Here is a 15,957-nt window from a genome sequence, read left to right on the forward strand (position 1 = left end):
ATTCCTATAAAATTCCACCAAGATTTTTTTGTTGATGTAGAAAAGATATCTCTAAAATTCATATGGAAAGGAAATATGCTAGTATAGCCAAAACAGTTCTAGAAAAAAATAATAAGTGGAAGAAATTCACTTACCTAATTTCAAGTACTGTATATAAGTACAGTAATCAAGACTGTAGTATTAGCAGGGTGATTGAAGTATAGATCATAGGAACAGAATAGAGAACCCAGAAATATTTCTGCACAACCATGGCCAGCTGAGCTAATTTTGACAAAGATGCAAAAGCAATTCAGTGGAGGAAGTCTTCAAGAAATGTTCTGGAACAACTGGATTTCTATTGGAAAGTGTAAATTACCTTAGACCTAAACCTCATACCTTAGACAAAAATGAATTCATAATGGACCAGGGATTTAAATGTGAAAAATAAAACTATAAAAAATTAGATGTTAATACAGCTTGGTGAAGAATTCTTAAGAATGGTACTAAAAGCACAACCCATAAAAAAACAAAAGCAATAGCTTCAACTTTATCAAAATTAAAAAAACAAAATGAAACTTTTGTGCTCCAAAAGACTGAGATGATGAAAATACAAGCTACAGACAAGGAGAAAATATTTGCAAGCCCCATATTTGGCAAAGAGCTCATATCTGCTACAAAATGAAAGAAAATTTTGCAAAATCACATATCTGACAAAAATTCATATCTAGAACATACATCTAGAATTCATATCTAGAATATATAAAGTACTCTCAAAACTCAGTACTAAAAGACCAACTATATCACAAAATGGGCAAAAGACATGAAGAGACAGTTCACTGATAGGTGGAAGGCAAAAAGTATATGAAAACATTATCAATACTACTAGCCATTGGGAAAACTAAATTAAGAACTTGATGATCATTACTATATGCACAAATGAGAACAGCTAAAAAAAATTACTTATAATACCAAGTCCTAGCAAGAACACCAAGAAACTGAATCTCTCAATCATTGCTGGTAAGAATGTAAAATGGTACAACTTTTATGGAAACAATTTGGCAGTTTCTTTTAAAATTAGACAAATAATTATCATTTGACCCAGAAATTTCATTATTTGGCATTTATACTAGAGAAATGAAAACTTACATCAACACAAAAACCTGTATAAAACTGTTCATAGGAGCTTTATGGCTGTATATAATAGCTAAAAATTGGAATCAAGTATCCTCCAACAAGTGAAGGGTTAAACAAACACTGCAAAGAAAATGAAAGAAGCGGTATCATGGAAGACTTCTTAGCAATAAAAAGGAATGGACTATTAAGTACATGTAACTTGAATAACTCTTCAGGAAATTATGTTGAATGAGAAAAGCCAATTTTTTGAAATTTTTTGCAGTTACATGCTGTATGACTCTATTTCTATAGCATTCTCAGAAGGACACAATTATAGATGTGGAAAATACATTGATGGTTGTCAGGAGTTGAGGATAGTGGAAAGTAGAAGAATGGTATGATAAAGTAACATAAAATTGTCAACACATATTGTACAATATCAATTTCCATTTTCTGTTATGGTACTATAATTATGTAAAATGTAAATTGAAGAAAATTGAATGAAAACCAATTTTTGTAACTTCTTGTAACTCCAAACTTATTTTAATATAACAAGTTTTAGAAATTGGTTCTAAATCTAATAAAATGGAATATTAGAATGCTTAAAATACCCAGGTAATCATCGTGGAGCCAAACAAAGTTACTAGAAGGCACATTTTCACCTAGGAAGATCAAGATTGGAATTAGGATATGAACTGCATGCCTGGTCCCTTTTGGGAAAGAATCAGTTCATGTTTCTTTTGAAATATTTGGTGAGTTATTTTCTCCAGAAAGAAAACAAAAGCAAAAAAGTGTTCTGCACTGGGCTGCATGTCGCCTGAAATTCTGATTATTAAGATAATAAAAAATTTTAAAATAGAAACATTTATATTTTAATTTATTGAGTAACAATAAAACTCCATTTTTCTAGGTACCTATTCTTTTCAATCATATTTTACACAGTATCCATTCATTATTTTAATGGTAGAACTGCTAAGGTTTCTATTTTTACAAAACTTCCTCTTGTATTTCTCTTATAAAGACATGGATTGGGAATCGAAGAAGGAAATATCGTTTAATGGGGATTGAAGTTCCACCTCCAAGAGGAGGCCCTGCTGATTTTTCTGAGCAGCCCGAATATGGTTCTTTGTCTGCACTCACACCAGGAGAGGAAGCTGGTCCTGAAGTAGGAGAGGATAATGACAGAAATGATGAAGTATCCATCTGTTTCTCTGAAGGAAGTTCTCAAGGTATTTTATATGTTGCACCTCCTAATGATATCTTTTGTGTATTTGATGCATTTTTACTTGCTTTTCAGCTTACTGCACTTCAAATCTAAAGTCATCAAAAGATTTGGTTAAATAGATATATTTTATTTATTTTTATTATATTTTAAAATAATATTCATATACATTTAAAGTGTACAACAAGTTTAGATATAAATATACATAATGAAATGATTATGATGGTCAAGCTAATTAACATATCCATCTCTTCACATAGTTACCTTTTTGTCTGTGTATGTAATGAGAGCACCTGAAATCTACTCCCAAAGCAAATTTCCAGCATACAATATAGGACATACAGTTGATCCTTACACATTATGGGTTTGAACTGCACTGGTTCACTTTCAATAATACACTGGAAACATTTTTGGAGATTTGCAACAATTTGGAAAAACTTGAAGACAAACCATTTGGCCTAGAAATATCAAAAAAGTAAAAGGTATATCATGAATACATAAAATATGTGTAATAGATGTAAAACATACAAAATATGTGTTAATCAATTGTTTATGTTATTGGTAAGTCAACAGTAGGCTATTAGTAGCTTAGTTTTGGAAAAGTTAAAAGTTGTACTTGGATTTTTAACTGTGACAGGGCTTCCGTGACCCTAACCCTCATGTTGTTCAAAGGTCAACTATATTGTTAATTATTGTCATCATGCTCTATATTAGTTACCTAGACTTATCCTATGTAATTGAAAGTTTCCACCCTTTAACCAAAATTTCCCCATTTTCCTCATGTCCCCACCCTGGTACCTACCATTCTACTCTGCTTCTATATATTTGACTTTTTTGATCCCACATAGAAGTGAGATCATGCAGTATTTTTCTTCCTGTATTTGGCTTATTTCAGTTAGCATAATGCCCTTTAGGTTCATCCAAGCAGTTGCAAATGGCAGGATTTTTTAAAGACTGAATAATTTTCCATTGTATGTATATACCACAGTTTCTTTATCCATTCATCTGTCTATGGACACTTGGTTGCTTCCATACCTTGGCTACTGTGACTAATACTGCAATGAACATGGAAGTGCAGATACCTCTTTGAGGTACTAATTTCATTTCCTTTGGATATATACCCAGAAGTGGGATTGTTGGATTTAAACAAAAAATTTAAACAGAAAAAATCATTATTAATTTTTTAAAGAACTTTCATACTGTTTTTCATAATGGCTCTAACCCTTTTTGCACCAACATTTGTATTTTATGTTTTTGATTTTTAATGCTTCCACCTAAGCAGTCTCCCACATCATCATCAGAAAAAGTAAAACTGATCTACCACAATAATGATCTCCCATGCTTAGAAAATATTGGCTATTACAACAATCTATAGATTATAGTACATGATTATTTTAATTTTTTGGAATTTTAGTCAGTTTAAGTTAGAGCATTGTAATGAAAGACAGTATGGCATAATGTGATAAACAACAGGCTAGTAGCTGGACAACCTGGGTGCAAGTCCTAGATCTTCTACTAGCTGATTACGTGACTTCAGGCAAACTATTTAATTCATCGGGCTTTAGTTTTCTTATCCACAAAATAAGGGAGTTAGGCTAGATCATCTTTATAATACTTCTTAGTGTTTCCCTAAATAAGAATTCAAATAATAATATGTAATTATACCATTCGTCCATAGAAGAATTTTTCGTTTGATTTCAAATATAGAAACTGTCCTCTCCTGACACCTTTATGAACACTTTTTTTAAGGTTTAATTTACATAGAATAAAATTCATCCATTGTCAAAGTAGAATTCAATGGTTTGGTTTAGTTGCTCAGTCTTGTCCAACTCTGTGACCCCATGGACTGTAGCCTGCCAGGCTCCTCTGTCCATGGGATTCTCCAGGCAACAATGCTGGAGTGGGTTGCCATTTCCTTCTCCATGATTTTTAGTAAATTATATGCAGTTGTACAGTCATCACCATTTCTAAAATTGAATTTTAGAATAATCACTAAAATCCAATTGTAGGATATTTTTACCACTTCAAAAAACTAAAATCCAATTATGGAATGTTTTCATCACTTCAAAAAATTTCCTTGAGACCATTTTTAGTCAATATCCACTCCCACCTCAAAACCTAGGCAAAAACTGATATGATTTCTGACTATATAAATTTATCTTTTCTGGGCATATCATATAAGTGGAATTATATAATATATAGTGGGTTTTCTTTTTGCATCTATGATAGAGAGAATTTTGCATTGGCTTTTTTTTTTTTATTCAACACGAACTGCATTGGCTTTTTTTAAAATTCTATTGATCAGGATAGTAACACTATATTTTCTAATTTATTTTTACCTTCTAAGTTTGTTTATGGAGTTTGCAACAGTCACAACTTTTGCTTGTAACTTTTCTGTTGTCAGATATACTAACTTTTTTCCTATATGATTTGTGACTTTGGTGTCATGATTAAAAAATCCTTCCTTGTACTACAATTATGTAAACATACCCCATATATGCTTCTTGTTTCCTTATGGATTCATTTTTACAACTTGATATTTATCCCAACTAGAAATCATTTTGCTTCAAGATGTGTGAAGACAATACCTAATTTTATTTTCCAAATGATTACCCAAATACCCCTACAATATTTGTTGAATAGTCCAACATGTTTCCAGTGAGTCTGTGTAGCTTATAAAATGAAAGGTGATAGATAGGAAAATGGCTTGACAGTCATCTTGTTTAGGCCACCTGCCACTTGGAGGATATGAATGTCAAAAAGAAGCAGACGTTGATGTGTGCAGACTGACACATTGACTTGTGTGCTGGATGGGTGTCCTATCTCTGTGATACCATTTAATAATCAAGTGACTAGCAAAAGAATTCCAGAAAAAGAAGAACTTCTCTTCTAACTAGTACAGTACTTCTCAAATGGCCATGTCTCCAAGACCCATGTCTCCAAACTGAGCAGGTGTTACACTTCCTCACAGCCTGATGGTCTGACAGCAATCTTTGGAGTATTGCAGAGATGAACTTTAATGTACAATTTATAACAAAGAAATATGAAGGTTGAAGAGAAGATGGGACTATGAGAACTGAAAAGCAGAGATCCTGTGACCTGGCTCAGACACAGATTTTTCTAAAGTCTCCTGTCAGCATCCAGTCCTACCTTATTGAAGACAGTGTTTCTGACCAGTTGGACTATATCCTGCTACCTGTTCCCTCAGGAAACATGAATCTTCACTGAAGAAAGATAAATTAACAAGGAAGAGTAAGGCATTACAGGTGAAAGGAATATCATTTAATAAAGAGATCAAGCCCTGAGCCTTTAGAGTGGGAGCACTGACTCCAAGACCCTAGACTATAGGAGAACTAACCCTAGGGAGTATCAAATAGTGAGAACTCACACAAAGGAAAACATTTGAATAAAAGACCAGTATCATCCAAACACCAGTAGCACCCTGTGCAGGACACCTCATCTAAACAACAAACAAAACAAAAATACAAACCAAATCATCAGCAGACAGGATTACCACCTCACTCAGCCTTGCCCATCAGAGGAAAAACAAACAAACAAACAAACAAAAACTCAGCAAAAATCTCACCCTATAAGAAGCATACACAGACCACTGGGCCTACCTTAGGATGGCAGAAACCAAAAGGAAGAAAGAATTCAACCTTGCAGCCTGGGAAAAGGAGACCTCAAACACAATAAGTTAAAAACAAAAACAAAAAAAAAGGCAGAGAAATACTACACAAATGAAGGAACAAGCTAGAAACACAGAAGTCCAAATAAATGAAGAGGAAATAGGAAAATTACCTGGAAAAGAATTCAGAATAATGATAGTAAAGATGATCAAAAACTTTGAGAACGACATGAAGAAAATGCAAGAATCAATTAACAAAGACCTAGAAGAATTAAACAATAAACATAAAGAGATAAACAACACAATTAAATACTCTAAAAGAAATCAATAGCAGAATATCTGAAGCAGAAGAACAAATCAGTGAAGTGGAAGATAAAATGGTGGAAATAACTGCTGAAGAGCAGAATAAAGTAAAAGAATGAAATGGACTTAGGATAGTCTCAGAGACCTCTGGGACAATAGCAATCACACCAACATTCAAATTATAGGGGACTCAGAAGAAGAAGAAAAAAGAAAGGGTATGAGAAAATTTTTGAAGAGATTATAGTTAAAAAAAAGGAAATAGTCAATCAAGTCTAAGAGGCACAAAAAGTCCCATACAGGATAAACCCAAGGAGAATCATGCCAAGGCACATATTAATCAAACTAACAAAGACTAAACACAAACAAAGAATATTAAAAGCAGTAAGGGGAAAGAAACAAGTAACATACAAGGGAAATCTCATATGTTTAAGAGCTAATCGTCCAGCGGAAACTCCACAGGCCAGAAGAGAATGGCAGGATATATTTAAAATGCTGAAAGGGAAAAATATACAACAAAGATTATTGTACCAGCAAGTATCTAATTCAAAGTTGATGGAGAAATAAAAAAGCTTTTCAGACAAGAAAAAGTTAAGAGAATTCAGTACCACCAAATCAGTTTTACAACAAATGTTAAAGGGACTTATGCAGTCAATAAACAGAAGAGAAGAAAAAAGATCTACAAAATCAACCCCAAACAGTTAAGAAAATGGCAATAGGAACATATATACCAATAATTACTTTAAATGCAAATGGTTTAAATGCTCCACCAAAAGACACAGACTGGCTGCATGGATACAAAAACAAGACACATATATATGCTGTCTACAAGGAAACCCACTTCAGACCTAAAGACACATATAGATGGAAAGTGAGAGGATGGAAAAATATATTCTGTGCAAATGGGAAACAAAGGAAAGCTGGAGTAGCATTTCTCATACCAGACAAAATAGACCTTAAAATAAAGAATATTACAAGAGATGAAGAAGGACACTACATTTTTATCTAGGGATCAATCCAAGAGGAAGACATAACAATTGTAAATATCTATGTAGCCAACATAGGAGCACCTCAATACATAAGACAAGCACTAACAGAAATAAAAGGAAAAATCGACAGTAACACAATAATATTAGGAGACTTTAACACCCCATTCACACCAATGGACAGATCATCAAAACAAAATTAATAAGGAAGCACAAGTCTTAAATGATACATTAGATGAGATGTATCTCACTGATATCTTCAGGACATTCCATCCAAATGCAAAAGAATACACCTTCTTCTCAAGTGCACATGGAACAATCTCCAGAATAGACCACATCTTGGGTCACAAATCAAACCTCAGCAAATTTAAGAAAACTTAAATCATATGAAACATCTTCTCTGACCACAAGGCTATGAGTCTATATGTCATTTACAAGAAAATAACAGTAAGAAACACAAACACATGGAGATTAAACAATACATTTCTAAATAACCAACAGGTTACTGAAGAAATTAAAAGGGAAATAAAAAATGTTCTAGAAACAAATGACAATGAAAACATGACAACTCAAAACCTATGATATGCAGGAAAAGCAGTTCTAATGGGGAAGTTTATAGCAGTACAATCCTCTCTCAAGTAACAAGAAAAACATCAAATAGATGTGTAACTTTACACCTAAAACCACTGGAAAAAGAAGAACAAAAAATCTCCAAAATTATTAGAAGGAAAGAAATCATAAAGATCCGAGCAGAAATAAATGAAAAAGAAATGAAAGAAACTATAGTAAAGATTAATGAAACTAAAAGCTGGTTCTTTGAGAAGATAAACAAAATTGACAAACCCTTAGCCAGACTCATCAAGAAAAAAAGGAGAAGAATCAAATCAACAAAATCAGAAAGGAAAAGGAGAGGTTACAGCAGACAATGCAGAAATACAAAGGATTATAAGAGACTACTATGAACAACTACATGGCAATAAAATCGATAACCTGGAAGCAACGGACAGATACTTAGAAAAGTTCAATCTTTCAAGACTGAACCAGGAAGAAAGAGAAATTATGAACAACACAATTACAAGCACTGAAATTGAAGCTGTGATCAAAAATCTCCCAAAAAACAAAAGCCCAGGACCAGATAGCTTCATGGGAGAATTCTATCAAACATTTAGAGAAGAGCTAATGCTTACCCTTCTAAAACTCTTTCAAAAAATTGCAGAGGAAGGAACACTTCCAAACTCATCCTACGAGGCCACCATCACTCTGATACCAAAACCAGACAAAGACAACACACAAAAAAGAAAACTACAGGCCAATATCACTGATGAACATAGATGAAAATATCCTCAAGAAAATTTTAACAAACAGAATTCAGCAACACATCAAAAAGCTCATACACCATAATCAATTTGGATTTATTCCAGGGATGCAAGGATTATTCAATATACAGAAATCAATCAATATGATATACCATATTAATAAATTGAAATATAAAAACCGTGAGATAATCTCAATAGATGCAGAAAAAGTCTTTGACAAAATTCACACCCATTTATGATTAAAATTCTTAAAAAAAAGTTCATAGAAGGAACCTACTTCAAAACAGTAAAGGTCATATACGAGAAGCCCACAGCAAACATTATTCTCAAATGTGAAAAACTGAAAGAATCAACCCTAAGATCAAGAACAAGACAAGGGTGTCCACTATCACCACTATTATTCAACATAGTTCTAGAAGTTCTGGCTACAGCAATCTGAGAAGAAAAAGAAATAAAAGGAATCCAGATTGGAAAAGAAGTAAAGCTTTCACTGTTTGCAGATGACGTGACACTGTATGTAGAAAACCCTAAAGACAGTATCAGAAAATTACTAGAGCTGATCTGTGACCTAAGCAAAGTTGCAGAATACAAAATCAATACACAGAAATCACTTGCATTTCTATCTACTAACAGTGAAAAATCAAAAAGAGCAATTAAGGAATCAATCGCATTTACCATTGCAACAAAAAGAATTCAATATCTAGAAATAAACTTACCTAAGGAGACAAAAGAACTGTACACAGAAAATGATAAGACACTAATGAAAGAAATCAAAGATGATTTAAACAGATGGAGAGATATTCCATGTTCGTGGGTAGGAAGAATAAATATTGTGAAAATGACTATACAACCAAATGCAATCTACAGATTTAATGCAATCTCTATCAAATTATCAATGGCATTTTTCACAACTAGAACGAAAAATTTCACGATTCATATGGAAACACAAAACACCCCGAATAGCCAAAGTAGTGTTGAGAAAGAAGAATGGAGCTGGAGGAATCAACCTGCCTGACTTCAGATTATACTACAAAGCTACAGTCATCAAGACAGTATGGTACTGGCACAGAAACAGAAATATAGACCAACAAACAAGATAGAAAGCCCAGAAATAAACCCATGCACCTATGGGTACCTTATTTTTGACAAAAGAGGCAAGAATGTACAATGGGGCAAAGACAGCCTCTTCAATAAATGGTGCTGGGAAAACTGGACAGCTACATGTAAAAGAATGAAATTAGAGCACTTCCTAACATCATACACAAAGATAAACTCAAAATGGATTAAAGATCTAAATGTAAGACCAGAAACTATAAAACTCTTTGAGGAAAACATAGGCAGAACACTCGATGACATAAATCAAAGCAAGATCCTCTATGACCCACTTCCTAGAGTAATGGAAATAAAAACAAAAGTAAACAAGTGTGACGTGATTAAACTTAAAATCTTTTGCACAGCAAAGGAAACTATAAGCAAGGTGAAAAGACAACCCTCAGAATAGGAGAAAATAATAGCAAATGAAACAACTGACAAAGGATTAATTTCCAAAATATACGAGCAGCTCATACAACTCAATGCCATAAAAACAAACAACCCGATAAAAAGTGGGGAAAGACCTAAACAGACAATTCTCCAAAGAAGACATACAGGTGGCTAACAAACACATGAAAAGATACTCAGTATCACTTATTATTAGAGAAATGCAAATCGAAACTACAGTGAGATATCACCTCACTCCGGTCAGAATGGCCATCATCAAAAATATACAAACAATAGATGCTGGAGATTGTGTGGAGGGAAGGCAACGCTCTTGCACTGTTGGTGAGTATGTAAATTGATACAGCCACTATGGAAGATGGTATGGAGATTTCTTAAAAAGTAGGAATAAAACCACTATATGACGCAGCAATCCAACTCCTTGGCATATACCAAAATTGAAAATGACACATGTATCCCATTGTTCATTGCAGCACTATTTACAATAGCTAGAACATGGAAGCAACCTAGATGTCCATCGACAGATGAATGGATAAAGAAGTTTTGGTACATATACACAATGGAATATTACTCAGCCATAAAAAAGAACACATTTGAGTTAGTTGTAATGAAGTGGATGAACCTAGAACCTATTATACAGAGTGAAGTAAGTCAGAAAGAGAAAGATAAATATCGTATTCTAATGCATTTATACAGAATCTAGAAAAATGATACTGAAGAGTTTATTTACAGAGCAGCCTTGGGGAAACAGGCAAAGAGAATAGACTTATGGACATGGGGAGAGGGGAGAAGAGGGTGAGCTGTTTGGAAAGAGTACCATTACCATATGTAAAATAGATAACCAATGGGAATTTGCTCTATGGCTCAGAAAACTCAAACAGGGGCTCTGTATCAACCTAGAGGGATGAGATGGGGAGGGAGATGGGAGGAAGGTCCAAAAGGAAGAGGATATATGTATACCTATGGTTGATTCATGTTGAGGTTTGACAGAAAACAATGAAATTCTGTAAAGCAATTATCCATTAAAAATTAATTAATTTTAAAAAAGATGATAGATGAACACAAATTCATGTATATATACATACAGAGGTAATTAAATTCTGGTTTTCCTGTTATGTTACATTTATCTGATTGTTTATAATTGTGGTTTTATAAAATATCTGAAGATCTACCAGGCTCTCATTCTTAGCTCTTGTAGCACAATGTTTCTTCTAGGTGAACTTAGTTCATACTTTACCCATTCGCCCTCCACAAACTCCTTTAGGATTTGTGTTGGTACTATGCTAAATGGATAATGTGGAAAGATGGATGCAGTTTTGCATGTGCTGAGTTTTAGATGATGGCAGAACATCCATGTTGAACTGTCCAGCAGAGTCTTGGATGATATGGTCCTGGAGATCAGAAGAAGGGGTAAAATATGAGAAGAAATATTGAAGTCACCCACATCGAGAACAAAAAAAGTCTAGCCATAGAAATAGGTGATAAAATAGAAAACAAGAAAGAAGATGGACAAGGACAGTGTGTTGAGAAATACCCAGATTTCTGAAGGAGAAAGGAGAACCATTGAAAGAACATTCAGATATAGGAGAATCAGGATAGTATTTTATTGTTAAAACCAAGGAAAGAAAAAGATTTCAGAAGGAAGAGGTGTGTTTATCTCAACCGTCTCATAGAAGTTGAGTAGAAATTCCTCTCATATTGTTATTCAGTCGCTAAGTCGTGTCTGACTCCTTGTGACCCCATGGACTGTAGCATGCCAGGCTTCTCTGTCCTTCACTGTCTCCCAGAGCTTGCTCAAACTCATATACATTGAGTCAGTGATGCCATCCATCCATCTTATCCTCTGTCATTCCTTTCTCCTCATGTCCTCAATCTTTCCAAGCAGCAGGGTATTTTTTCCAATGAGTAGGCTCTTCACACCATGTAGCCAACCTATTGGAGCTTCAGCTTGAGCATCAGTCTTTCCAACTAATATTCAGGGTTGGTTTCCTCTAGAATTGACTGGTTTGATCTCCTTTGCAGTTCAAAGGACTCTCAAGAGTCTTCTCCAGCACCACAGTTCAAAAGCATCAATTCTTCGCTGCTTAGCCTTCCTTATGGCCCAACTCACATATCCCTACATGACTACTGAAAAAAACCATAGCTTTAACTGTACGGACATTTCTTGGCATAGCTTTGACTGTACGGACCTTTGACTGTATGGGCTTCCCTCATAACTCAATTGTTAAAGAAGCCGCCTACAATGCCATAGACCCCACTTCGATTCCTAGGCAAGGAAGATCCACTGGAGAAGTGATAGGCTACCCACTCCAGTATTCTTGGGTTTCCCTTGTGGCTCAGCTGGTAAAGAATCCGCTTACAATGCAGAGACCTGGGTTCGATCCCTGGGTTGGGAAGATCTCCTGCAGAAGGGAGAGACTACCCACTCTACTATTCTAGCCTGGGTAATTCCATGGACTGTATAGTCCATGGGGTTGCAAAGAGTTGGACACGACTGAGTGACTTTCACTTTCACCTTTCTGGGCAAAGTGATGTCTCTGCTTTTTAATATGCTGTCTAAGTTTGTCATAGGTTTTTTCCACGGAGCAAACGTCTTTTAATTTCATGGCTGCAGTCATGGTCTGCAGTGATTTTGTACCTCAAGATATTAAAATCTGTCACTGTTTCCACTTTTTACCCATCGATTTGCCATGAAAAGATGGGATCAGATGCCATGATCTTAGATTTTTTTGATCTTAGATTTTTTTTATAGTTTCAAGCCAGCTTTTCCACTCTCCCCTTTCACCCTTATCAAGAGGCTTCTTAGTTTTGCCATTAGGGTGATATCATCTGCATATCTGAGGTTATTGATATTTCTCCCAGAAATCTTGATTCCACCCTGTGAGTCATGCAACCCAGCATTTCACATGATGTACTCTGCATATAAGTTTAAAAAAGAAAAACAGGTTGACAATATACAACCTTGATGTACTCTTTTCTGAATTTTGCACCAGTCTCTTCTTCCGTGTCTGCTTCTAACTGTTGCTTCTTCTCCTGAGTACAGGCTTCTCAGGAGACAGATAAAGTGGTCTAGTATTCACATCTCTTTAAGAATTTTCCACAGTTTGTTGTGATCCACACACAGCCAAAGGCTTTCACGTAGTCAATGAAGCAGAAGTATATGTTTTTTTTTCTGGAATTCGCTTGTGTTTTCTATGATCCAACGTATGCTGGCAATTTGATCTCTGGTTCCTCTGCCTTTTCAAAATTTAGCTTGTACATCTGGACGTTCTCAGTTCACGTACTGCTGAAACCTAACTTGAAGGATTTTTAGCATAATCTTGCTAGCATATGTAATGAATGCAATAGTAAGGTAATTTGAAAATTTTTTGGCATTGCCTTTGTTTGGGATTGGAATGAAAACTGACCTTCCCCAGTCCTGTGGCCACTGCTGTATTTTCCAAATTTGGTGACGTGTTGAGTGCAGTACTTTCACAGCATCATCTTTTAGGGTTTGAAATAGCTCAGCTGGAATACCATCACCAGCACTAGTTTAGTTTGTAGTGATGCTTCTTAAGGCCTACTTGACTTCAAATTCCAGGATGTTTGACTCTAGGTGTGGTTATACCATCATTGTTATCTGTGTCAGTAAGACATTTTTTGTATAGTTCTTCTGTGTATTCTTGTCACTTCTTCCTAATCTCTTCTGCTTCTCTTGGGTTCTTGCCATTTCTGTCCTTTATCATGCCTATCTTTGCATGAATATTCCCTTGATATCTCTGATTTTCTTGAAGAGATCACGTCTTTCCCATTCTAATATTCTCCTCTATTCCTTTGCATTGTTCGATTAAGAAGGCTTTCTTATCTCCTCTTGCTATTCTGTGGAACTCTGCATTCAGTTGGGTATATCTTTCCCCTTCTCCTTTGCCTTTCACTTCTCTTATTTTCTCACATACTTGTAAGGCCTCCTCAGACAACCACTGTGCCTTCTTGCATTTCTTTTTCTAGGAGTGATTTTTGTCAATGCCTCCATACAATGTTATGAACCTCCATCCATAGTTCTTCAGGTACTCTGTCAGATTTAATCCCTTGAATCTATCTGTCACTTCCACTGTATAATCATAGGGATTTGATGTAAGTCATACCTGAATGGTGTAGTGGTTTTCCCTACTTTCTTCATTTTCAGCCTGAAATTTTCAATAAGGAGCTCATGATCTGAACAACAGTCAGCTCGGTCTTGTTTTTTGTTAATTGTATAGAGCTTCTCCATCTTCAGCTGCAAAGAATGTAATCAATATGATTTTCTTATTGACCATCTGATGATGTCCACGTGCAGAATTGTCTGTTGTGTTGTTAGAAGAGTGCATTTGCTATGACCAGTGCCTTCTCTTGGCAAAACTCTGTTAGGCTTTGCCCTGCTTCATTTTGTACTCCAAAGCCAAACTTGCCTGTTATTCCAGGCATCTCTTGACTTCCTACTTTTGCCTTCCAGTCCCCTATGATTAAAAAGGACATGTTTCGATGGTGTTAGTTCTAGAAGGTCTTTTGGTCTTCATAGAACCAGTCAACGTCAGCTTCTTTGGCATTAGTGGTTGAGAAATAACCTTGGATTAGTGTGATATTTTATGATTTGCTTTGGAAATGAACAGAGATCATTCTGTCATGTTTGAGACTGCACCCAACTACTGCATTTCAGAATCTTTTGTTGATTATGAGGGCTACTCCATTTCTTCTAAGGGATTCTTGCCCCCAGTAGGAGATGTAATGGTCATCTGAATTAAATTCACTCATTCCCGTCCATTTTAGTTCACTGATTCCTAAAATGTTGATGTTCACTCTTGCCAATTCCTGCTTATCCATGTCCAATTTACCTTGATTCATGGACCTAATATTCCAGGTTCCTATGCAATATTGTTCTTAACAGCATCGGAATTTACTTTCACTACCAGACACATCCACAGCTGAGCCACGTTTCCACTTTGGCCCATTCCCTTCATTCTTTCTAGAATTGTTTCCCTACTCTTCCCCAGTTGCATATTGGATACCTACAGATTCGGTGGGCTCACCTTCCAGTGTCACCTCTTTTTGCCTTTCGTACTGTTCATGGGGTACTTGAGGCAAGAGTACTGAAGTGGTTTGCCATTCCCTTCTCCAGTGGACCGCATTTTATCAGAACTCTCCACCATGACCCATCTGTCTTGTGTTGCCCTGTACAGCATGGCTCATTTTATTGAGTTACACAAGGCTGTGATCCATTTGATCATTTTGGTTAGCTTTCTATGATTGTCATTTTCATTCTGGAGGCTGTGGGTTTATAGTTCTTACTTCCTGATGGGAGGGACTGGCTTTGGGAAAAACTGAGCCTTGCTATGGTGGGCAGAGCTATCCTCAGTAAATCTTTAATTCAGTCGTCTGCTGATAGATGGGTCTGTGTTAGTTGTTTTGCCTGAGGCGACTCAGTCCTGGAGTCTACATGCTCTATGGTAGGGTTACTGCCTACAGGACTGCTGCTGCCAGTACCCCTGTACCCGTGGCAAGCCACTGCCATCCCACGCCTCTGCAGGAGATCCTCAAACACTCACAGGCAGATCTGGCTCAGTCTCTTGTGGGGTCACTGCTCCTTTGCCCTGTGTCCTGGTGCACACTAGATTTTATTTGTGCCCTCCAAGAGTCTCTTTCCTTCAGTCCTGTGGAAGTTCCGTAATCAAATCCCACTGTCCTTCAGAGTCAGATTCCCTTGGGATTCCAAGTCCCTTTGAGAGAGGTTGGGAAATCTGATGTGGGGCCAAGAATGTTTGCAACAATGTGTGAACTTATTTGGTATTATTGTTCTCCAGTTTGGAACAACTGATGCAAAATTTTTCTGTAAGGGAGATTCATGATATGCCACCAGGGAAGTGGCAATACCTAGAGAGTGAGTCTAGGGTAAGCTTATCA

The 15,957-nt window shown here is 35.8% G+C and overlaps 1 protein-coding gene across 6 annotated transcripts in view; it reads left to right on the forward strand.

Moving 5' to 3' along the window:
* HDX (highly divergent homeobox) overlaps nt 1–15,957 on the forward strand; it is a 238,643-nt gene that overhangs the window by 164,359 nt on the left and 58,327 nt on the right. For 5 of the 6 annotated variants that reach the window (XM_081566549.1, XM_081566548.1, XM_081566547.1 and 2 more), the window contains one exon: nt 2,114–2,321. In XM_081566549.1, coding sequence (XP_081422675.1) covers nt 2,114–2,321 — 208 coding nt within the window. Of the gene's footprint in view, nt 1–2,113; nt 2,322–10,514; nt 10,688–15,957 lie in introns of all 6 variants that reach the window. The other variant, XR_014076006.1, reaches the window with a different exon arrangement.

Source organism: Giraffa tippelskirchi, chromosome X (genome assembly GCF_054371585.1).
Source record: "Giraffa tippelskirchi isolate mGirTip1 chromosome X, T2T-mGirTip1v1.2.pri, whole genome shotgun sequence".
Classification (NCBI taxonomy): domain Eukaryota; kingdom Metazoa; phylum Chordata; class Mammalia; order Artiodactyla; family Giraffidae; genus Giraffa; species Giraffa tippelskirchi.